This window comes from Dermacentor albipictus, chromosome 2 (assembly GCF_038994185.2).
Source record: "Dermacentor albipictus isolate Rhodes 1998 colony chromosome 2, USDA_Dalb.pri_finalv2, whole genome shotgun sequence".
Classification (NCBI taxonomy): Eukaryota; Metazoa; Arthropoda; class Arachnida; order Ixodida; family Ixodidae; genus Dermacentor; species Dermacentor albipictus.
In genome coordinates, this window is record NC_091822.1 from 201,306,930 (window position 1) to 201,333,134 (window position 26,205).

At 47.0% G+C, this 26,205-nt stretch overlaps 1 protein-coding gene across 5 annotated transcripts in view; it reads left to right on the forward strand.

Moving 5' to 3' along the window:
* The window catches only part of LOC135904559 (echinoderm microtubule-associated protein-like CG42247), a 172,013-nt gene that overhangs the window by 95,129 nt on the left and 50,679 nt on the right, over window positions 1-26,205 (forward strand). For all 5 annotated transcript variants that reach the window (XM_070534615.1, XM_065435414.1, XM_070534616.1 and 2 more), the window contains 2 exons: window positions 867-1,004; window positions 19,228-19,353. In XM_070534615.1, coding sequence (XP_070390716.1) covers window positions 867-1,004; window positions 19,228-19,353 — 264 coding nt within the window. The remainder of the gene's footprint in view (window positions 1-866; window positions 1,005-19,227; window positions 19,354-26,205) is intronic.

The following is a 26,205-nucleotide window of genomic DNA, read 5'->3' on the forward strand; positions in this document are numbered from 1 at the left end:
CATCTAAAGCGTAAAACTAAATTTTGTTACGGATTCTGTACAACGACACCTGGAAGATACAAAGCGCGCGGATAGCTTCTCAATTCTTTCTAACTCTCATTTAAGTGACTTTTGGTGAGTACTCCAAACTATTGAGGCGTACTCTAATACCAGTCTGAGGAACGTTGTGTGTGCGATAAGCCTTACATCGCGCGTTGCATGCTCCATTTTTCTTTTCCTACAGAACACAATTTTGGTGAGGAGTCTAATATACAGTATCTGTACGACCATTCCAGGTTAAGTTGTGTCTGACAACATTGAAGTGGCAGGAACTACTTAAATTGTCGCAGGGACACGTTGCTATCGCAGCCTGCGGAATGCTTGCTTTTTTTCTAACCATTACACATGTGCTGCAACATCTGCCATCATATACCTGCAGGGGCGCCACTGAATCGCCAGGGTGCTTTGTCACGGCCAATAGCACGTCTTTCCTTTTGTATGGAAATAGCCATGCGGCGCCAACCAGCACCTCTTACTTGTGTATAACTGTGCCAACAGCTGTGATACAGGTATTCTCTTGCGACGATCTAGACACCTCTGTCGATTATTCACAAGCCTACAAGTCTATCTTCATTCGGTCCAGTGGAACGCACCGGGGCTTATGATTCTCTTGGAGTTGGGAAGAAATGTTGTGATGTACACATTCTAAAGGGTATCCAAAAGGACATGCTAGTCGACATGTAAATTTCTAGGCACTCGACAAGGGACTCGTACAGCGCTTACCAAAGCAGCGCTGCGCATGTGTGTGTTCTGTGTGTGTACGTGATTGCGTGCCTGCGTGCGTGTTTGTGGGGCCTGCGTTCTCCATTGCTTTTTTTCCTCCACAGCTGCCGAAGGGAACGGGCGGCGTGCACGCCATGTGCCAACACTTGCCGAACGCTGCCGACGAGAACGTGTTTGTGGGCACAACGCACAACCTAATAATGGAGGGCTCCTTCAAGAGAAAGTTCCGGCCAGTCATACAGGTGGGTGCGGTGACATCAAGAAGTTTACCGTGCTGTATACTGGAACCACACCACAACGACAAGACATAGGTCGGTGCAATATCAAGTGATGACAGCGCTTTTAGACTACGCCGTGTCGCGTGCTTACCTTGGTACATAATTTAATAACAAAACCAAAATCATGGTGAGCATCCCCAATGCAGCAAGCACTGCAGCAACAAGTCCTAAAGTAGAAGATGAGAAAGAAAAAATGAAGAAAGAAGTAAAGTGCACACCAATTCAGTCTATGAGTCTAGCACTTCCTTTTTCTGTGTGTAACTATATGTGTAATAACACTATATATGGGATAATATGTTTAATTTGGATTCTTATACTCGAAATGGCAAGTGTGTTGCTCCAAATGTTTCGGCCAATGACTTTCTAACACTGTTATCCCAGCTCATATACAGACAGTAAATGCAACTGCTTTATGGATTTTCACGTCGCGGAGCCTGTCGGGTGAGCGGTTAGTGCAAACACTGGCAACCCACGTCTTATGAACGCTGAGGTTATTAAATTACGAGAGGGTTGTTAGTCGCAAACGGACCTAGCCGGCAGTTGCTCCTCCGTTTGATGCTAACGTGGCACAACGACAGAAGTAGCATCGTATCCAGCTTTTCCAGACATCAGGGTTTAGTTCGCGGAAGTGCCACCGCATGGCGTAGTGACATTAAACTTTCAAACTTCCCGCAGTGACGTAGTGATGACGTCATCGAAAAAGTAAAAGAACTAAAACATATCCCCGCGCACTGAGCTTCACCACAAAACTTCTACCGCCCGCGTTATAAGTTTTTTTGATGAAGAGTAGTCGCTCATCGCCTGGAAATGATTTATCATCCTAAAAGCGTTTAGACGAGACGAAGCAAACCCAGCGATGGTTCATTCCGGATTTTTCGGAGGCTCCATGAAAGGCAGCCACGTTCTTTTCTCTTTCTTTTCTTTATTTAATGCTACACTGTCAACGGGGTAGGATAATCGTCGGAAGCACTTCGAGGGAGCTTTTCTTCTGTCGGAACACATTATTAGCGTCCGAATGTCGCAGAGCATCTACGAAAGATGCCGTCGTGGACAGCCTTTGATTCTGACTTATCGGTTTCGTTAAGGTGCTCTACTTATTTCCCTAGCAATTTTTTCACCGCACTCATCGAATGCCGCAGCAGTTGCAAATCGAGTAAAGGTGCGCCTATGTATTAAGGTGGAAAAATGAACAAGATAGTTTTGCACCTTGAGGCAAAAGGCACGAGAGAAGAATTGTGCAACTGTCTCTCTTTTGTCGTCCGTTAGCATGCTTTGGCCGAAGCTGCTTACAATATTATGTCCCCTTTACTGGTCACCGGGTCAGGCACGCGTTTGGGCGTCACATATAGAGTACTTGCAGTTGCCAAAGTACTGCCTTGCCATGGTTAGCCACGTGCGTGGAAGAAGACCGCTATTTACGATTATTGGGCAGTAATACACGCGGTAATTGTCTGTTCTCCATATTGTCTACCATGTTGCCGTTCTGCCTTTATAATATAGCCGCAATGCAGACAGCAGGTATCGCATACTCAAAGGCCTCGCGCACAACTCCTCACACTTACTTGCATTCAAGAGTTGTGCGACTGTCGAGGACACCATTATGGAATGTTGGCAGTTCGAGGCAGGTGACAGTCGGCACATGACACAATTTGTTCGCATCTTCATGCGCGAGAATCGGTACCAGCCGTCGAAGGATGACACCGTAGAGTGCATCGTATTTAATCTGACGGAGCCTGCCTCCCAAATTGCAGACCCGACTCACCCTGTAACGACTAACAACCAGGCATCTCGCTTATATGTGCAGTCGCCCGACAGTTCGCGGGCGCTGGCGTAGGCCACATGACCTGCTGGACCTCTCTTCAACAGCAGCCGACCATTCTCACCTTATATCGAACCATTAGGTATCACTAAACTAGTCCTGCAGCCAACTTATTTTTCTCAAAATTTGGCCACCCTGTCAAAGTTATGATTGTTTTCTTTACGTTATATTTTATATTTAAGTCAGTGCTGCCCTGACATTTCCGGTGGTTTCATTTCTGCCAAGATGCCCGCATTTTAATTCGGACACATTCGTTGGCTAGTACTCCAGCAAAATACGTCACGAGAAATGTGTAATGTCTTGTATCTGCACAAAAGTGCGTAATCTGAGATGTTAAGAATTTAAATGTTATAATAGTGTGAATGTAGTTTAGTGGTAGCATTATAAGTGATAAAGAACAATTGAAACAAAAAGAATTGATCAGAGATAATACCCATATGATCAGATTTATGCATATCCTTAAGGATACACAGGGCTCCATAGAAAATGCATGGGAGAGCCTATAGTAGGGGTGGGTCAACTAAATCTTGTGGCTGCGCCAACTTGAAATTTGGGGTTGGATAAAATGAAATGTCGAGGGGGGCCAACTTAAATTTGAGGGTGGGCCAACTTAAATTTGGCTGTGGCTCAACTTGCAAACTAATGACTGTTTCTCGGCAGTACGATAGCTCCTCAACGTACAAACTAGGTGACATTGAACTCGACCATTTATCATCATACCGGTACTTGGGGGTTGCTATTACCTACAATATAACATGGAATACTCATATTAGCATGATAAGTAACAGTGATAACCGCACATTAGGATACTCACGACGTAACTTCAATGAAGCCCCACCTACCCTCAAAATGCTTCTATACAAAACCCTTGTGCGCTCCAAGTTAGAATATGCCGCTGCAATCTGGAACCCTCATCACACAAATTTATTTAGGTATATAGAATAAATTCAGAATAACGCCGCGCGTTTCATTGTTTCTAATTACCATCGTACAACAAGTGTAACAACCATGAAACACGCTGTATCACTGCCATTTCTGTCACTGCGTCGTAACTATTTCCGCCGTTGCCTCTTTCGTAAGGTCTTCCTTCCTTCATCACTACGTACCGACCTTATCACGGCACCCACCTGCATTGCGATAGCCCTGCTTAATCATCTCGTGTACCTCTCCTCCCCACTCCTTTCTTTTTCTTTTTACAGCTGTCGCCATGCATGCAATTTCTTTTGCTTTTTCCCGTTTTCTTTTCTTTCTCCTGTTTTTTTTCTCCCTTTCCCAAATTTCTCTTACGTTCATATTTGCCACTAGCATTGTATAACATGCTGTGTTTATTTCTGTTCAGTTGTATTTATTTTAGTACCATTCTGTGATATTTTATTTCACTTTTACAATTTGTCGCGAATACTGTATCGCGCTGCACGTTTTATTCTGTTCTTTTCTTCGCTTCTATGTTGTGACCCACTCCCCTCTGCAATGCCTCAGCGATTGAGGGTATCGAAAATAAATAAATAAATAAATAAATAAATAAATAAATAAATAAATAAATAAACTTGAAATTTGAAGTCGGCCAACTTGAAATTCGGGAGTGAGCCAACTTGAAATTTAGGGGTGGGCTAACTAAATTCTAGGGTTAGCGGAACTTGAAATTAAGGGGTGGGCTACCCGACAGTTGAGGGTGGGCCGATGTGAAATTTGGGGGTGGGCCACCTTAAATTTGGGGGTGGGCTAATTGAAATTTGTGCGTTGGCCAAATTAAACTTGGGGATGGGCCAATTAGAAATTTGGGGGTGGGCGTACTAAAGATTTCAAATTTGAGACTGGGCCAACTTTTACTTTGGGGGGCTGCTAACTAAAATTTGGGGGTATGCTTAACATACTTAGACAACTTCAGTGGAGTTATTGCACACTTTTTGTCCGCCTCTGTTCACATTTTGGGGGCTTTTCGAAAGACGTCGTAACAATAGCACGCCAGCTGACCATGGAACAGACAGACAGGGAACAGACAGGGAAGCACGCATGCGCATATGTGCTGGTTTTGAACAAATAAGGCAGCAACGAGACATGTGTAATGGAAAGGTATGATGATATCGAAGATGAAAAAGGTGACCATGCATAGCCAAAAAAAAAAAATTGTAACTGCAAGATTAAAATGCCATCTCCATCAAGCCACCCTCTGTGTCACGTTTAAAAAATCTAATTCTTCTTTTTTGAAATATCGATTGAAGGCGCGCTAACACAAGCGTTCCCCAAACTAGTGATCTTCGCCGCTTCAATAATCTCACGGGTTGCTTGCGTTGGGCTTCTTCCTATCGCAGTGCACTGATTGTAGGTGGAACTGCACCCATACTTTCTGCAGTGAAAAGCCAGATGCCCGACTCCTCCAGTTCTCATGTTATTTGCGTGTTCACGCAGCCCATCATTTACGCACCTTCCCGTTTGGCCGATGTATTTTTTTGCCACTTGTTAAAAAGATCTAGCACTTGCGTGACATCAGGACAAACCTCCCCGCTTGAACTTGAATCGAGAAGCACAAGATAGTCGTCAACGTACCTATACGCCTTCTTTAGATTTGAGTTTTCTAATCTCGCACCCAGGAACCTGTTTACAGGAGCAAGATATAAAGGTCACTTAAAATTGGTGCAATACAGGCACCAATGCAAATTTCTTCTTTTGGAGATAAACACTTCCATCTCACTTGGAGAACGTCGAGCGAGATAAACGGACAATAGTTCAAGAAAACCCTGTGTAGATATACAGATGGTGTTTACAAACTTTAGTTCATCGTAAGTATCAATAGCATTGTGCATTGTGTTGTCGTCTCCCTTACGTCCTTGTCTGCTTGCGCTAAATATGCTTTCAATTTACCAACACGCCCAACAAATGGCAATGCTACAATTTATCAATAGCCTCTTGACCACATACTAATAACTAACCATGTGGCAGTGAATAATATAGATCTTTTATATCTATAGAGAAAGCTTTCAAATTACTGCCTACATGCGCCTTCAGGTAACCTATTCTGAGTTTTTGGTCAGAAAAGGATCACTGACTGCTATCAATTTCAACTTGCGTTGAAGAAAAAGGCCTACGGACTTTTACCTTTTCTTCATCTTCGATATTGTCACGTGGTAGTGACGGTGAAGAAAGCAGGCAGACTGGGAAAGACGAAACTAGCGTTTTATTGGGTGAAGTTGTGCCCTCAGAAACAGGCTACACTCAAAGAACGGCGACAGCGGCGAACACAGTCGGCGATCGTCAAAAATGATCAGCGGGTCAAGTGCGTCGGCTTTTATACGTCAGTCGTCGAACGTTCCAGAGTAATCACTGGGAACCGCGTGCCTTCCACAAAGTTCTACATTATTTGCGTCGTGCACACATGCAATCAGATTACACAAGGTTCGATCACAGACAGCGGATGGAAGCATCGATAACATTCCAGAAACTTCCGATACATGCAGGCCCGTCCTGCGCTGTGCGATAACATTTGTTAGGCGGTGAAACGTGTCGCCCGATAAAGAGAAGTACACGTGTCAATATCATCTTAACTTTCCATTACACATATGTCTCGTTGCTGTCATATTTGCTCAAAACCAGTACATATGCGCATGCGTGCGCTGGTGCCTCTTTCCTACATATATGTGTACCGCGTCGCAGAATAAAAAAAATTGTTGAAAGTTAGCGCTGTGCCTGCGTCGTACTTCTGTTTCTCGCCCCTTTTCGTGCGCTAAAAACGTAAAAGTTGTTGACTTGGCGTGCGACTGCTTCCATTGTGTCGCCTATACCCCGCGGCACGCTTCAATTATTGCGGCTCTGCTTCGGAACGCCCTGCGTAAGTTGTCCGCTGGACATATTTGCATGGCTTTATTTTTCAGAAACAGAAGAAACGCATCGTACCGTACCTTGAATTAAGCTTATGCGCAACAGAGATACGATACATGTTCGCCCGTTCTCATATTTACACACGCCCACGCATAACCACATGCACAAAAATGCACGCACGCATGCACACGGAACTGCATGCATACACAAACGCGCGTATGATCGCAAACGCATACACGCACTTGTGCGCACGCATATTCAAGTACGGAAACACAAACACGGACACACACGCAAATGCAAGTACACACGCACGCACATTCAAGGCGTTCAATAATTCAATAATGACAATGACAACTCATTCAATAATGACAATTTTCCAAGATTTCATGTTGTACATTCAGAGAAAAAAGAAAAGGCAGCGAGAATGATCTCACCTTTTCTTGTTGCAAAGACACTTAGTGAAGCTTTTGGCCCAGGTTATAAAGTCTCTAAATTGGCAAGTGGCGACCTCCTCTTAGAACTGCGTGATAAGACACAGTACGAGAAACTCTCTAATCTAGCATCCTTTGGGAATCTTCCAGTGACGGTCACACCGCACCGCACAATGAACGCCACCCGCGGAGTCGTTTCCGATGCCGATCTCATGGAACTGAGTGAAGCCGAACTACTGGAGGGCTGGATCGATCAGAATGTGACCAATGTCAAGAGAATAAAGATCAGGTGCGATGGCAAGGAAATTGAGACAAAGCACTTAATTCTAACTTTTGCATCAAGTATGCTGCCTGAGACCATTGAGGCTGGCTACATAAAGATCCGAGTCAGACCGTACATCCCCAATCCTCTCCGATGCTTTAAGTGTCAAAGATTTGGCCACTGTTCACAGAACTGCCGAGGCCGCCAGACTTGCGCGAAATGTAGTGCCCAAGAACACCCATCTGACAATTGCGAGAATGCTCCACACTGCGTGAACTGTGATGGGGAACACGCCGCGTACTCGCGGTCCTGTCCATCCTGGAAAAAAGAAAAAGAAATAGTTAGAATCAAAGTTAAGGAAAATATATCGTTCAAGGAGGCACGCAGGCGGGTAGCATACCTGCCATAGAAAAGCTTTGCTGAAGTGGCGCGTCAGGGGGCAGCGTCACAACGGCCTCCGGCGGCTGTCCGACCCACACGCAGTGAGTCGGCAGTTACGCCATCTGCCCCCACGGTGGTTGCAGCTAGCGCTGCTCCGCCAACCGAGCAGAAGGGACCATCGACCCCGAAGGTGGGCGCAGCCGAGGCTGCCCCAACCTCCCCGGCCCCTTCCAGCGCTGGCAACAGCCGGCGCAGCCATATCCCTCAGGGAGCCCCACCGACCTCCGGGGTGGTGGGCGCAGGGGTCTTGCCCTCCAAGGCGGGACTCCCTCTGAAAACTTCTCGCTCGCAAGAGCACGTTCCGGAGCCTCACTAGAGGCAATGGACACAACACCTATCCTCAAGGTGCACCAAGCGCCTAAAGAACGGCGAAGCTCCCTCGAACGCTCCAGAAAGGGTAAAACTCCCGTTACACGTTACAGGGCCTCGAAAGGGCTCTGTAACTTAATCTCTGTAATTTTCCTAATCACTACTTCTGTTTCTGTACACACAGCACCTATTGACCTCCAGTATGGATACACAGATAATTCAGTGGAACGTCAGAGGTCTCCTTAGAAACCTTGATGATGTTCAAGAACTAATCCACAAACACAATCCCAAAGTGGTGTGTTTACAAGAAACAAACTTAAAACCCAAACACACAAACTTTCTCCGACAGTATATAACTTTTAGCAAAGATCGCGATGGTGCTGTCGCATCATCGGGCGGTGTTGCCATAGCTATCCATAAGAGCATTGCATGTCGACTTTTACAGCTACAAACGCCTCTCGAAGCAGTGGCGGTTCGAGCTGTACTCCTGAACAAACTCATCACCATTAGCTCTCTTTACATACCCCCACACTACAAATTAACGAAGCATGAATTCCAATCCTTTATTTATCAATTGCCAGAACCTCACGTTGTTCTTGGCGATTTCAATGCGCACAGCTCTCTGTGGGGCGACTCTCGTACAGATGCGCGAGGTCGTCTTGTTGAACAGTTCCTTTTCTCTTCTGGTGCGTGCCTTCTGAATAAGAAGAAACCCACATATTACTGTCTTGCAAAAAATACCTTTCTTTCAATTGATCTCAGCAGAGTTTCTCCGTCCATACTGCCTGAACTAGAATGGGAAGTTACGAGCGATCCTTACGGAAGCGACCACTTCCCCGTACTATTAAGAACACTTAAAGAAGACGAATATCCACCACAGGCTCCTAGGTGGAAGACTGAGACAGCAGACTGGGAGAAATTCCGAAACATAACTAGTATATCATGGGATGACATGTCCTCGTTAGGAATTGATGCTGCCGTGGAATATTTTACAGCCTTCATAATAGATGCCGCAACTAAATGTATATCACAAGTAAGTGGATTGGCATGCAAACGGCGTGTCCCGTGGTGGAACGACGATTGTAGGATCGCTCGTAAGAAACAAAATAAAGCGTGGGGGATGCTACGCGCCTCCCCCACTGCGGAGAATCTTATCAATTTTAAAAAAAGTAAAATCCCAAGGCAGGCGAACCCGCCGACAAGCCAGAAGAGAGAGTTGGCAGAAGTTTTTATCTGGTATCAACTCCTATACAGATGAGGCCAAAGTCTGGAACAGGGTTAATAGGATAAAAGGGCGACAAACATATTCACTTCCATTGGTGAACACAGAAGGTGAAACACTGAAAGATCAGGCAGACACACTTGGAGAACACTTTGAGAGCGTGTCGAGTTCAAACCACTATTCGCAATCATTTTTGAAATACAAGCAAACAGAAGAATGTAAGCCAATAATGCAAAAATCCAGACAGAATGAACCTTATAACTGGCCGTTCAGTATTGCAGAGTTGAGAGCTGCTTTGACCACATGCAAGAGCTCTGCACCGGGACCTGATAGAGTCATGTACGAAATGATCAGAAACTTACACACTGACACCAAACTTACACTACTCACGCTTTTCAACGCTATTTGGGCTACGGGATACCTCCCATCCACATGGAAAGAAGCGATTGTGGTCCCTGTTCTTAAGCAGGGTAAAGACCCTTCCTTGGCGGCAAGCTACCGTCTGATAGCTCTTACAAATTGTCTTTGTAAGCTTTTTGAAAAAAATTTTAACTGCAGACTTGTATATTTCCTTGAACTCAACAATATCCTCGATCCCTTTCAGTGTGGCTTCAGAGAAGGACGGTCCACAACCGATCACCTTGTGCGCATTGAGGGAAACATTCGTGACGCCTTTTTACACAAACAATATTTCCTATCCGTATTCCTCGATATGGAGAAGGCGTACGGCACTACGTGGCGCTATGGAATCTTGAGAGACTTGTCGGGAGTAGGCATCCGTGGCAATATGCTCGTCCTAATGGAAAGCTATTTGTCCAACCGTACATTTCGCGTGAAAGTCGGCAATGTATTGTCGCGACCTTTTATACAGGAAACTGGTGTACCTCAAGGAGGTGTACTTAGCTGCACGCTCTTCATCGTGAAAATGAACACCCTCCGTGCTTCATTACCGCCAGCCATTTTTTATTCTGTTTACGTAGACGACATACAGATGGGTTTCAAATCCTGCAACCTTACTGTATGTGAGAAGCAAGTTCAACAGGGCTTGAACAAAGTGTCCAAATGGGCAGAAGAAAACGGATTTAAAGTTAACCCCAACAAAAGTTCTTGTGTGCTTTTCACAAGAAAGAGAGGGCTCATTGCAGAACCCAGTATCGAAATGTATGATCAGCGAATTCCTGTGAACAAAGAACACAAGTTCTTAGGCATCATACTTGATTCGAAATTAACGTTTATTCCACACATAAAGTACCTCAAGGTCAAATGCTTAAAAACAATGAACTTACTTAAAGTGTTATCCCACACAACATGGGGCAGCGACAGGAAATGTTTAATGAATCTTTACAAGAGCCTCATTCGATCACGGTTCGACTACGGTGCCGTGATCTATCATTATGCAGCCCCGAGCGCGCTAAAGATGCTAGATCCGGTCCACCATCTAGGAATCCGACTAGCCACTGGAGCTTTCAGAACAAGTCCCATTGAAAGTTTATATGCAGAATCAAATGAGTGGTCACTTCATCTGCAGAGAACATACATCAGCCAAACATATTTTCTGAAAGTCCACTCTAATCCGCAACATCCATGTTTTAATACCATTAACGACATGACATATGCTACACTTTTTCATAATCGTCCCTCCATTAGACAGCCTTTCTCGCTGCGTGTGAGGGAGCTTAGTGATCAAATGCATGTCCCACTCCTCGAGCTCTGCCTAATGCATCCAGCCAAGCTGCTACCTCCTTGGGAGTGGCAGCTCATACAATGCGATATATCTTTCATGCAAGTTACAAAACACGCTTCAGACATTGAAATCCAAATGCATTTCCGGGAACTCCAGCACAAACACTCCTGCACGGAGTTCTACACTGACGCATCGAAGTCACACGGCGGGGTGTCCTATGCAGCCGTCGGTCCATCCTTCTCGGAATCCGACGTACTGCATCCCGAAACTAGTATCTTCACGGCTGAGGCCTACGCAATATTGTCGACCGTGAAGCATATAAGGAAATCAAAACTCAGAAAATCAGTTATATATACGGACCCTCTAAGTGTTGTGAAGGCTTTGATATCGTTCTGTAAGCACAAAAATCCTGTTATAATTGAACTCTATTCCGTCTTATGTAAAGCATATGTTTCTAAGCAGCATGTGATTATATGCTGGGTGCCAGGTCATAGGGCCATCGAAGGTAATGTTCTGCAGATGGCCACGTCAGTTGCATGGCATTCTGCTAATCCCACCGCTGCAGTTCCTGTCACAGATCTGAAGCCCTTCTTACGGAGGAAACTACGGAACCACTGGCAACGCCTATGGGACGCGGAAACAAATAATAAGCTCCACGTGATAAAGCCACAGTTAGGATTCTGGCCCTCTGTAACAAAATCACGCCGAACAGATGTCCTATTCTGTCGTCTCAGAATAGGACACACAATTGGCACGCATAACTATTTACTCACTGAGAATGATCCTCCAACCTGCGGTAGATGCGGGGAGAGGCTGACCGTCCTCCACGTCCTCCTGGAGTGTCGGGAAGCCGAATATGAAAGAAAGAAACATTTTCCCTTAGCATACCGGCAGCGCATCCCCCTTCATCCTGTTATGTTACTCGGCGCAGAACCTTTATTTGACACCAACGCAGTCCTAAGTTTTCTGAAAGATGTTATCTTGCATGTTTTTAGCCCTACATGTTCGTAGCGGGTCCTCTCTTCAGAGGATGCCGCTGCGATAGCTCTTTAGTATAGCACATGCCTCTAGGCCCTTGTGTTTCAAGGACTCTGGCGAGGCAGCAGTGCTCCAAGTAATTTTACCATCCTATATATTTTTATTTTGCATCATTCTTCTACGATGGATTTTAATGTTGATAGTATTAGTCATTAGTCATCGCCATAATTTTATAGTACATAGATTTTACGCACTTTACAGCGACTATTTTTAGGCCACCTTACAGGCAAGTCACATCTTCCATAATACATCGGTAACACTACCACTTGTCATGGCGCTCTTTGGCCAAACCTGGCCCTTGCGCCATACAACACCACACATCATCATAATCGTTTGCCCCACGATTCCGTGTTCCCCGGTCACCGTCACCCGCCAGAAACAGGTCTTCGAGCCCCGTCTTCAGGCTGATCGCAACAAGGGTCGCTCACCCAGCCCTGCCTCCCGGGAGAACTGAGTCCAGTGACCTGCGGAGGTGAGGCGGCTGACGTTGCGAACGCTGAAGATCCTCCATTACGACGACCGCGAAATGACGTAATTGCGACGCAGAGAAAGCAGTGTAGTTCGGTGTCAGTATCTTGCGACGTTCCAGTTACCATAGATGACCACGAAGTCACGGCGCTAATCGACACGGGTGCCGACACGTCTGTTATGAGCCAGAATCTCGCGCGTATCCTGAACAACGTTTCGACGCAATGGACCGGGACTCAGATTTGTAGTGCAGGAGGGCACCTCATAACTCCAATGGGCCGGTGCACGGCACGAGTCAATGTTCGGGGCTTCACATACATCGGCGACTTCGTCATTCTTCCTGAATGTTCGAAGGACCTTATACTCGGCATGGATTTCCTTCAGGCGAACGGCGCCATCATCGACTTGCAAGAGTCTAGAGTCAGCTTCGCTACTACGCAAGCCATAGCGAACAACAACGGCAACGACCGTGACATCGCGCTTCGCGTCGCTGACGATCACGTCACGTTACCACCCAAGAGCAGTGTGCTTACCCTTGTCCGATGCGACATGGAGGACGACGCCGAAGGAATTGCGGAGGCAAACATCCCTCTGCTTCTTGAGCGCCACATTTGGATAGCCAGAGGGCTTCTTCAGGTGCGGAACAAATGTTCAGTCGTCTTGCTAACAAACTTTAGCAACGAATATCGGCGTTACTGCGAGGAACGACAATCGCATTTCTTCGCGAAATCATTGATCTTACTGACACTGCCACATTGGAAATCGCATCATCTCAACAATCTGAGTTACCCAGCCTAAATCAACGGATTCACATTAACGCTGCTCTGCCTAGACCATTAGAAAGACCATCTACTGAGACTCGTGAATGAATTTGCGGACTGTTTTTTAATGTCGTCCAAAGTACGGCGCACGTCCATCACAAAGCACCGGAATATAACGTTCGAGTCCGCACGTCCTGTTCGTCAGCCTCCTTAGAGATTGTGTTCAGTGGAAAGAGAAGTGATCAAGCATCAGGTGAAAGAGATGCTCCAAGACGACGTGATTCAGCCGTCCACGAGCCTGTGCGCTTCCCCTGTAGTGTTAGTCAGAAAGAAAGACAACACACTGTGCGTCTGTGTAGATTATAGAAAGTTGAACCGTGTCACCAAGCGCGATGTTTATCCATTGCCACGCATCGACGATGCAGTGGATCGTCTACAGCATGCCGGTTTCTTTTCTTCGTTGGATCTTAAATCAGAATATTGGCAAATCGAAGTCGATGAAGAGGATTGTGAAAGAACACCGTTTGTGACACCTGACGGGCTTGATGAGTTCAAAGTTCTCCCCTTCGGTCTCTGTTCCGCACCTGCCACCTTTCAGCGGATGATGGATACCGTGCTTGCTGAACTCAAATGACAAACGTGCCTCGTATACTTGGACGACGTCGTCGTGTTCTCGAGCACGCTTGACGATCATCTCGCACTACTCGAGAGTGTCCTCACGGCGATCCGTACTGCCGGCCTCACCATCAAGCCTGAAAAATGCTACTTCGGGTTCCAAGAGCTCAAGTTTCTTGGCCATATCGTTGGTCCTACAGGCGTCCGACCAGACCCCGACAAATTAGCTGCCGTAGCGTAGTTTTCGCCTCCCACAGACAAGAAGGCTGTCCAACGCTTCCTTGGTTTGTGTGCATATTATAGGCGCTTCGTCGAGGGATTTTCGAGAATCGCTGAGGCTCTGACACGGCTCACAGGCGACAATGTGCCTTTCATTTGGTCGGACGAGCAGCAGTACTCGTTCAATGAATTGCGCAAGCGCTTGCAAGCGGCCCCAATACTTGCTCATTTCGACAAAGACGCTGACACTGAAATCATACTGACGCCAGCAATACGGGTCTCGGCGCAGTTCTTGTGCAGTGGCAAGCTGGTGTGGAACGCCCCATTGCTTATGCAAGCCGCAGTCTCACCAAGACTGAGTAAAACTACTCAACTCTGAAAAAGAATGCTTAGCGGTTGTGTGCGCAATTAGTATATTCCAACCCTACTTGTACGCTAGACCCTTTAAGGCTGTCAGCGATCACCATGCCCTGTGCTGGCTTGCCAACCTCAAAGATCCTTCAGGCAGACTAGCCCGTTGAAGCCTGCGCTTACAACAGTACGACATTACAGTTGTTTACCGATCTGGAAGGAAGCACAGCGACGCCGACTGTTTGTCACGCGCACCACTCCCTACGACGCCCTCGGACCGTGACCATGACTTGCCATTTGTTGGCGTTATTGACGCCATAAAGATGGCGGAGCACCAGTGCGCTGACCCTGAGCTGCTGCCGGTGATCGAGCGCCTTCAAGGAGCTGAAGGTGTCTTACCTCGGTCGCTCGTGCGCGGCCTATCATCGTACTCTTTGCAGCACAACGTCCTTTACAAGAAAAACTGCGGAAGAGGTCCGAATACGTACCTCCTTGTCGTGCCGTCGGCGCTGCGCCAAGACATTTTGCAAGCCTGCCATGATGAGCCATGTGCAGGACACCTGGGATTCGCTAAGACATTAGCAAGGATACGCCAGAAGTATTACTGGCCCCGGCTTTTTTCTTCTGTGCAACGGTACGTCAAGACGTGCCGTGATTGTCAGCGCCGCAAGAAACCACCAGATAAACCCTCTGGTTTTCTCCACGCTGTGGACTCTCTGCAAGCACCATTCCAACAAATAGGAATGGATATACTTGGGCCATTCCCAGTGACCTCTTCGCGCAACAGATGGATAGTCGTCGCCACCGACTACTCAAACCGGCACGCCGAAACCGAAGCTATTCCGCAAGCAAACTCGTATGAAGTGGCCAAGTTCTTTGTACGACACATCGTCTTACAACATGGTGCACCGTCTGTTTTCATCACCGATTGTGGTGCAGCATTCACAGCCGAACTTATGGAGGACGTTCTCCAGCTGACACATTGTTCTCACTGCGAGAGTACTACGTATCACCCTAAAACCAATGGATTAACTGAACGTCTGAAGAGAACGCTGGCTGATATGCTCTCCATGTATATCGACGTAGAGCACAAGACGTGGGATGAGATTTTACCCTATGTAACCTTCGCGTATAACACTGCTGTAAAGGAGACTAGACAGTTTACGCCGTTCGAACTTGTATACGGGCGCCACGTCACGTCAACACTTGACGCCATGCTACCTCTGGTTGATAATAGCCCGCCCAGCGAACATGCGGAAGAATTCGTAAGAAGTACGTCAGCTTGCTCGGCATCGTATCCGGAGCCAACAGCATACCGACACCTTTCGCTACAACCAGGGTCGACGCGACATCCATTACAATACCGGCGCCTTCGTGTGGGTCTGGACTCCCATCTATCGCCGTGGACTCTCGCAAAAGTTGCTCCGCCGGTATTTTGTTCCCTACAAGGTTACACGCCGCCTCAGTGACGTGACCTTCGAAGTCTTCCCTTGCAGTTCTGACCCCGGTTCGCTCCGTCGTCGTCCTCGCGTGGAAGTTGTTCATGCAGTGCGCATGAAATTCTACTATGCACGTACGTGAACGCCGAGATGCACCTGAGGAGCTCCATTTCTTGTCGTCGAAAGAACTTTTTGACGCGACCGAAACGGTCACTTTTCGCATGGGGGGGGGGGGGGGCAATTGTCACAATGATGTGGGGCTCCCGCACCGCGAGACGGCGCGCGCAAAGGTCGGCGCCATGAAAGACGATGAAGCGCGTGAGCTGCTCGTTTTTCTCCTGACCCGCCATTAAACAGAAGCGTCTATTTTGTAAGACTCCGTCTTCAATCGACGTTACAATATATATATATATATATATATATATATATATATATATATATATATATATATATATATATATATATATATATATATATATATATATATATATATATATATATATATATATATATATATATATATATACTGCCAGTGTATGGCTTTTCTCTATTTGGGCTACCCCATTCTTGTGCCATCGGGTGCTTACAAAAGGAACTTCGAGCGACTCAGCAGTGCCGCACAGAGCGCGCGCCTATGTACTGCATTGTCAATCTGTGAAATGCTACATAAACGCTGCAAGTATAATGTCGGCTCATAGGTTTTCAGTGCGGGCCTTGGGCGCTGTCATGGAGCGAGCAAAAGCACAGCTCGCGGTAAATGCCCATGGAGGCAACCTTGTCGTAGTTGCAGGTGGGCTAAATGACTTCCTAAGGTGAAAAGGGACAGGACTAGCCTAGCGCTTCGCGAAGTGGGTAGACGACTTGCGCGAGCTGTGTGCACGGTGCCGTTGGTTCCTGTACGTGACAGTCACGTACAAAGAGCCGTTGTGGCTGCTAATGAGGCTATGTGGCCATTGAGCCGACAGAAAGGTTTCCAAGTTGTAGAAGTAAACAGGGAAGGGAGAAGGTGTGGTGGTTTTCATAGAGACGGAATCCACTTCAATCACAGGCTTGGACGAGAAGTGGGCTGGCGACTTGCTGGTCGCGCGGTTGCTTTTTTGGGGGCCACGAGCGCTCAAGAGGCTAGTGTAGGTAGTAATGAAGAAGGTCGCCTTGGGGAACCTCAGTATAGCGTCGCCGTCAATGACAGATAAAGGAAGAAAACAAGAAAGAGAGCTCGCCATGCATTAGTCTACATGAACATGCAGGGCGGCAGTAGAAAGGAAAAGTGGGTAGAGATGGAACAGCAGTTAAATAGAGAATAAATAAGTGTATATCCGGTTTAAAAAAACGTACTTTAGAGAACGGAAGAGCCACCAGTGAGGGAGAATTATGTTTGGGAAGGGCTCAACAGAACTAAATCATAAAAAAGGGAGCGACAGTCGGAATGCTAATTCATCAGGGAGCTAAATGGAAAATAGTAAATTGAAAATGTCAAGAGCATTTTTGGTTATTCTGTACAATGAGTGGAAAGAAAACTTGGAAAGAAAACTCCTCCATGCATCCATCTATTAATACATCCATCCATCCATCCATCCATCCATCCATCCATCCATCCATCCATCCATCCATCCATCCATCCATCCATCCATCCATCCATCCATCCATCCATCCATCCATCCATCCATCCATCCATCCATCCATCCATCCATCCATCCTTCCATCCATTCGTCTGTCCGTCCGTCCGTCCGTCCGTCCGTCCGTGTAATAGAGCACAGAGTCTCTCTGACATCACTGCTCCGACGTCCCCACAGTGTGCATCCTCATTGTTTGCATTTTGACGCAGCCTGTAAGCGGCGTTTACTGCATCCACATAAACATTATTGCAGGACATTAAAAATATGACTAGTGCGGTGTATAAAACCTTTCATGAGATTGCATATTCTATTGAATTACACTAAATAGGCATCGCATTTAGTTTTATAGCATTTAATTACACACTTCACGAAAATTTCGCTTTGCGTAGATTCTAACGTGGGTGTTGGAGGTGCACGATTTCCGCGGCAACCATTATCACTTATGCTTCGAGTCAAACACGTTCATCCGATCGACAGCGTCTTGTCCTCTGGTTAATGCCGCGGCTTCGACATCGATTTCAGCACCGTTTTCAACAAGAATGGCTATGGGCAACGTTGATACCCACTTATCCATTGGTGTTCGATCGCGATAACGGGGTACGCGAGAAATTGCACAGTCCCCGGCCGAAAGGGCGACTTCAGAATGGAAAATAAATCTTCGTTTATATTTAATTATAGTCGTTAATTTGTAAAACGAACTCAGTTTCTGCGGACCTGAAGCCAACCTGTATCGTTCTTGTGGCTATCTTTTATGCGAAGAGGAGTATCTGGAACTTAAAAAAAATTATCAGGTTTTACGTGTCGAAATTACGATCGGTTATGACGCACGGTGTAGTGAGGGACTCTGGAATAATTTGGACCGCCTGGGATTCGTGCACCTCAATAAACAATTACGTGGTGTTGTTGTAGGTGACGACGCGAGTCGCCTTACACCACAAGAACCATCGCTGGTGTTTGTTTCCTGCACAATTACCTAAAGCAGTTGGGAATAGTCTGCTATAAGTAAGACTGTATTGCGTTTTACTTTGTTCATACGCCGGCCAGCTTACATTCTAGGAAAACTTGCTCATAACTTTCGGAGTCAGAACTTCCCCCTTAAGAATCCATGTATCTAGCGGCGTAATTGGAGGCTGGCGTTTACTCAAGTAAAACGGTATGTGCGTGGAGCAAGCTATGAGCATAAATATTAGTGGGTGCAGAATCATTATGTTATCAAAGTTAATTTAAGGGAAGGTTTGCACGAGTATAAAGATATACGTGTTTTCTATATTCTCTTACGCTTGCTACGCCACTTGGTGGTTGGTGATAGTCGCTTTGACGAACACTTCAGTCAAGGTGTTCACATGATCCAGCAGCAAGTTGAGCAGATACACTAACAACTATTCTGTGATTTTTGCTCTACTACAGCCACCTAATTTGAAAATATCAAATTTTGTATTGAGAGTCGGGATACCTGCATTGTATAATTATTTGCGGACGATACGCTCATTACCGGGTCAAGGTGTATTGCCTTTGATTTAGATGCTCTCTCGTGCGTCCTGTTTTGCAATTACACATTACTCACGTGCTTGGCAACTTGTATTTTTAATCGTATTGCATCTGGTTACAATGACCGTAATCTCCGTGCGCAGAGCGTAAGCAAACATTTGCCTGTACTGAAAAGCTGAAGTGTGGTATCTCTGTTTCGGACTTTCAGAGCCACTGTCGTGAAACTGTGAGCGTTGTGGTATCGCCGACTGAAAACATCTTCTTTACCGTTGGCCGAGACAGGGCCGTCTGCCGTTGGAACGTCTCTAGTCTTGTCTGGATGACACCGGTCGAGGTACGTGTAGCACTTCGATGTGACATGCCACATGGGTGTAGTTATCCTTTGGCTTTCGACTGCTTATGATCACCTTGAAAGACACTGGGAGCTGGGGTTCCATCAAAAATACAAAATATGTACACGTCGGGTGACTTATGTGGTACTTAACAGGTAATTCGGCACTGAACGGCAACAAGTAAGCCTGACATTGGGGATATTGAACTATCGCCGTTACATTCAACCAATTTTGAGAACGGCCTGGCAGTGCAGGAAGCAGGGACAATGCAGTGTCAACGGGAGACATGTTGGCCATATATTAGGTGGCATTAGCCCTGCTTCGAGCATATCGAACAAAAAAAAAACTTAATGTTTTCGTGATATATCGAACGTACGATACCATCCCCTTAACGTCACCTGCCTGTGAAGCTTGCTTTCTCTAAAGAGGAATGCCTACTCGCGAAGGCAGACGAAGATGTCATTTCTTGTATAGCCATGGGAACAAAGAGCATTCTCTCTCTCATTTGGCGACCCTTTAAGTGGTCGCAAGGGCCAAGAGAGCAGTAGAAGACAAAGGCTTCCTGGACTCAGGATCCTTCCCACCTTAGGATGATACTAGGCCTCGCTCGGGACACTGTTCCGAACAATAAGCGTTTCTTTCTCTCTTCTCTCACCCTAGGTGCCGGCAATAAATCTTTAATTTTTATTTTTATCCCAAGTGCCGCAATTGCGGAGGAGCATGCCCACCGAGTATTTTTCGCAGGCGTCTTTTGTGCAGAAGAATTAGTTGGATGGCACTGCAGAATTATTGAAGGCACAGGACTGACCTGCACAAAGTTGGTCGATGAATTTGCAGAGATATGATATCGCGATCTTGCGGAACGTTTAAGTAGAAATAGCATCACCAATAATTTCATTCCCCGTATCCTTTCATGCCCACTTTGCTTTCACTTCGCGAAAGTGTTGTACTTATCTGTGTCAAATTTTGAGATTTAAGTATTGAACTTTTCCTCGATTTATTTTATATAGTCTCATTGTTAGTTTCTACAGTTTTATTAACACAATTTTAGCACTTCACATTTAAAAAAATAAAGTTAATATGACTTAAATAGCTCTCAGTCTCGTCTGAAACCGAAGCGTTGATAGTGATAGCAATGTATTAGACAACTACACGAAGTAAGGTTCGCATGTTATCGGCCATATGAATTGCTCTAAACATTTTCTTATTAATTCAATCAACAAGCACAATGTAACGAGCACAAAGGCAAACGTGAACACATCTCACCCGACGACCACAACGCTGGTGTGATGAATGCGAGCCTTGGGCTGCAAACACTGCCTCTCGCTTCAACGTGTGTCCGACACTTAAGATTTCGCAAACTCCAACACTAGGTGCGCTGGATGACAGTGCACTTTAAGCGACCAGATATCACGGCTCGCCAAACATTGCACCCACCGCAAACTACATCGAAGATACGTCGCGAGGCCCACGTATGCGTCTTGTACTTCGTTATAGCCAGGCAGAACGACGGACAGGCAGAAAGGCACAGTAAACAGACAGCGCTGTGTGCTGTCTAATTTACTTATCTGTGTGTCCGTCGTTCTGCCTGCGCTACAATAAAGTACAAGATGCCGTACAAACAAGCCTACAGGGTTTGTTCTGAAAGTAGTAGGACTCGTTTTTTTTAGATTTATTCATGAGAATAGTACAAACGATTAGGTGGTGGTGGTGGTGGTGATGTTGAAGCAGGCGGGGTTAGCCTGGCATACATAGCCGGTAATTGTTCCGCCTGATCCTCCTTAGAGTTGAGATCAGAGGTGTGTCACCAGGTGTCGATGAGCCCCGTGTCTCGCAGGAAGGCTATCAGCAGTCGTTGCGCTCTTTTCCTGAATGCCGCGGGCCCTCCGTGGAAAACAACGTCTTCAAAGGTCCTGTGCGTCAGACGGCTTTTTTGTAGGTTGTCGACCATCGCTTTTCTTTCTGTGTCATACTGCGGGCATAGCCAAATGAAATGTTGGATGTCGCCAATGTAACCACTGAAAACACAGAGTGGGGAAGCGCAAAGCCGAGTCTTGAATAACCAAGCTGGGCTGTACGCGGAGTAGGTCCTGATGCGGTATAAAAGCGTCGCTTGTTCGCGTGTAAATCCATGAGTCACACAGGATTCGCGTGGATTCTTGTGCATCTCTCTAAAGTGAAGGCGGATTGCACCCTTAGGGTTTCGAAAAGCTTTTGGAGTTTTAATTTTGGGATACATGCCAGCGCTAGGCGTGCAAGGGCGTCAGCTTCCTCGTTTCCATCAATTCCTACGTGTGATGGAATCCACTGAAACCTTGTGTTAAATCCTTTGCTCGTTAGGTCGTCAATCAGTCCCAGAGACTGCCTTGTAAATTTCTCTAGAGGTAGGCCCCGATGTAATCTCTTTAATGCTGACTTGGAATCCGTCAGCACCACGACATCTCGTGCAGAAAAGGCCCGTAGTTTCCGCAAAGCCGTGGTGATTGCGGCGCTTTCTACTGTTGTAGAGGAAACTACGCGATCCAGTCGGCCAGACCATGACACATCAAGGCATGGTATGCAGAATGCCGCTGCACAGCTATCTGTTTGTGCGCACACCGAACCGTCTGTGTACCCTTGTAGATGGCTTTGAAACACAGTGCTCAAGTGGTCCAGCACAATACACTTGGCTTCGGCAGTTGAAATGGTGCGTTTCGTCGGTAGGTGGGGTACATTGAGGCTGCAGGTAACGTCCGGAAATGACCATGGGGGGTCAAGGCGACTTCATTTAGGCCATTCCAATCCTAAAAATTGGAAGGTGTTCAGCGCCACGTGGAAATGTTAGCGAGTTCTTGCTCTTAGCAGTTGAAGTACGGGAGTGAGTATGCGACTCTGCTGACCACCAGGTTGCCAACCAGCTTAAGTGTGTCTCCTTCTTTCATCCCATATCTCCTTTGTGACACCCTCGTGATCATGCGTGCTATTTGGGTTGTTGACTGCTTGAGTGTTTTCAGCGTGTGGGTGCAGCGCTGGTTGGATTGTACCCACATTCCAAGGACCCTGATTTGTTGGCTTTCCGGTATCGGCTGCCCCTTTAGCCATATGTTAAGGCTTTCTTTGCTTTTCTTGCCCCGTGTAATTCTCAGAAGCTCGGATTTCTCCGTAGAGCACTCAAGGCCTCTTTCCCCGACATATTCTTCCACGCAAGTGGCTGCTGCTTGCAGATAGCTTTCTTTTTGGCACAGCGAGCCTTTAGTGGCCCAGATGGTGATGTCATCTGCATAAATGGCGTGTTTTATGCCTTCGATTTTGCTGAGTTTATGCCCTAGGCCAATCATTGCGATGTTAAAGAGTATCGGGGAAATTACTGAACTTCAACTTCAACTGCACCAAACAGGAAATACAAGAAGCGGACACAATTTTACGCAAAGCGTACAAAACAGCACTTCACCTGCCGAACAATACATCGACAGAGAAACTAATGGCACTTGGTTTAAGCAACACCTTCGAAGAATTAAAAGAAGCCCAAATTATCGCACAGCTCATGAGACTCCAGCAGACCAAAACGGGAAGGGAACTGCTAATGAGGCTAGGCTTCGCGGAATCAATCAAAGAAACCCAAAGAACGGAGGGGATTCCTGATGAATATCGGAAAACATTCACTGTTAGCCCTATACCCAAAAACATGGACCCAAACCTCCACACGGCGCGAAGGGACGCAAGGGCGAAATACGTCGAAAAGTACCTGGCCACAAAAAACACAACAGTATACACAGATGCTGCAGTATACGCCAAGCAAAGAGGCACAAACATAGTAAAGACAGCTGCGATAGTAATAAGCCAGGACTACAAAGAGATCAGCAGCGCATCAATGAAGGACTGCTCGGTAACGGAAGCTGAGGAAATAGCCGTAGCTCTAGCGGCTGTGGAGGGCTACCGATCCGAAAGGTCTTTAACAATACTCACCGACTCGCAAGCTACGTGTCGGAATTACATGAACGGCAGAGTAGGACGCAGAGCGCTTCACATCCTCCGCTCCTGCAGGGCTAACAACAAAGTCAGGCATACAATTTTCTGGGTACCGGGACACGCTGGAATAGAAGGGAACCTAAGGGCGGACAAGGCAGCTCGAGAGCACACAAACCGAGCGGCCACAAGCACCGATCCTGAGGAACCCATACCAGTCAACCCAAGCTACTCAGACATATTGAATTACTATAAGGGGGTCCGAATCAAATACCCTCCACCCCACAACAGCCTAAATCAGCATGAAGCAACCTCCTGGAGGAGGCTGCAAACAGGAACATATCCAAACCTAAACACACTAAGCAAGATGTTTCCCACCCAGTATAGAGACATTTGCCCCTGGTGCGGCGCCAAGCCCACCTTATATCACATTACATGGGAATGCGTTCAGAATCAGCAATTCCTTCAAATAAAAGACCCGAGTGCGGAGCAGTGGGAGAGGGTGCTCTCCAGCAGCGACCCGAAAGTCCAGCATGGACTAGTAAGGCACGCTCGCCGAGTAGCCACCCCCAGTGGTGCCCTGGAATAGGGGCGTCGACCCTGCGCAGATGGGGAAGAAGACCGTGAAGATGGCCGACCACCTCTGCCACCGCTAATTTCTACACCATTAGAGCAAATAAAGTTTTTCCTCCTCCTCCTCTTGCTCTCAGCCGCCGGAGAGGCGCCGTGCCCGCGCATGACACGCCCAGCCTTAATAGCTGCGTCAGCAAGGCCTGAGATGCCAAGAGGTGGAGTGGAAGAGACTCTGCCCCATTAGTGACTTTCTTGTTTGAAGCCGCCGTTGGAACTACCATCGCCAAGCGAAGTCCCTTTCTGTGCACTGCCTCCAAGCGCTCGAATTGACTCGATGACGGTGATATCAGAGGGAGCTGATAGAGAATGCGGCTTGTTATCAGTGCAGCGTTCAGTTTAAGCATGGATATAGGATTTCCTAGGTATACTTTGTGGCGCAAAATACATTTCTCGAAAAGGGACAGAAGAAAGGGAGACAGTGAAGCGCCAATTTGTATACCTACAAAGTATACCTAGGAAATCTAAGCACCAACTTGCCCAAGAAGAAGTCCTTTTGGATATAGGATTGTTTCCCCAACGTACACCTGCCAATCGACGAAGTGCGTTGATTCTTTGCACTGATGCAGCCACAACACTTTCGACCGCACCACGCCATAGTAGCTTGTTGGCGATGGTGACGCCCAGGAATCGAACATGAGTTGCGCGAAGAATTTGATATTCTGATATTCAGCGTCAGACGTGTTGACTTACGTCTCACTCCCGGGAAAAGCATGAAGGCTGATTTTTCTGCTGATAAAGATAGGCCAAGCGTCGATAAGTGGCGATCGATAGTGGAGATTAGAATTTTTCAAAGTAGCACCCTTCCGCATCTACACACTGCTGCCAAAGAGTTTTCCAGTTTTCGTACGTCTCCAGGAACGCCTGGACCGGAATCATGGCCTGTTGAACCGCCTCTATCGATCCGTGATGCTTCCCCTTGAGCGTTGTTTTTATTCTCGGGAATAGATAAAAGTCTGGTGGGGCCAAGTCGGGGGTGTAGGGGGGCTGAGGCAGTCTTGCGAACCTCGTGCTGGGCAAGATGCTTCACTACGCGGAACGCTGTGTGGCTCGGCGCGTTCTCATGGTGCTGCCGCCAATTGTTGATGATGGCTGGGCGGGCACGAACAATGCGTTTTCGCAGTCTTTTGAGGATTTCCACATAAAAAACTGCATTAACTGTTTGTCAGGGTCGTATGAACAACTTGTGAATTACTCCATGTCAATCAAAAAAACAAATGAGCATAGACTTTTGCTTGGATTCGCTCAGTCGTGCTTTTTTGGGGCTTGGGGAAGAAGGGGTGGGTCATTCTGAGCTCTGCCGCTTGCTCTCCAGGTCGTAATCAAACACCCACCTTTCGTCACCAGTCACTAGATTGTCCAAAAAGTCGGGGTCCTCATTCACATGATGAAGAAGGTCCTGGCAGATCGCATTCCGGTTGGCTTTTTGCCTCTCTGACAACCACTCGCGGCACGAACTTCGCGCACGCTTTCCTCATGGCTAAGTTTTCTGTCACGAGCTCAAAAACTTGCGTTTAAGGAATGCTCACTTCACGAGCAATCATTCTGATACTCAACCTACGATCACTGTTAAGTAAATTTTTCACTCGCGGCACATTTTCGTTGGTCTTGCTGGTCGAAGGGCGTCTGGAGTGGTCGTCGTCTTACACTCTTCCCGTACCTTCTCAGAACAGCTTGTGCCACTCAAAAACACCTGATCTACCCATGGCAGCATCACTGTAGGCCTCCTCAATCACGTCGTGAGTATCTTTGCCCGTTTTACTAAGCATTACAAAAAAATTTATCACGTATTGCTGATCCAGTAAGCGCTCCATGATTCTCCGTGACGAGGTGTTTCGACAGGGTTTCACAGTGCAAGCGACCTTGCTCTCTTCAATGGCCCAGAGACGACTGCCGATTTTTTCCAGCGTTCTCAATATCCCCCTTCACCGATCCTGAGTGCGCAAACTGGCTCTCGTCCGCCCATTCGCCCAGCAAAAAACCAGTCCTACTACTTTCAGAACAGACCCTGTATGTAGCAATCCTCAACGCGTATGTGCGCAGCCGCGCGGACAGCCACGCGCAGCCACGGCCGACGCGAGCTCACCAGCCTTACTCCGTACCATCCTTAGCGTGAGATCACCTTCGCGTTTGATCACGCTTGGGTAGGCGCGAGGATGGCGCGGTTCAAACCACCATCCCTCTCGGCTCACGCTCACACGTTTTTTGTGCTATACCAGTTATGTGTACACTCGTGGCGTATTTCTGCCGTCGCCATCGCCGTGAAGATCCGTTTAAAG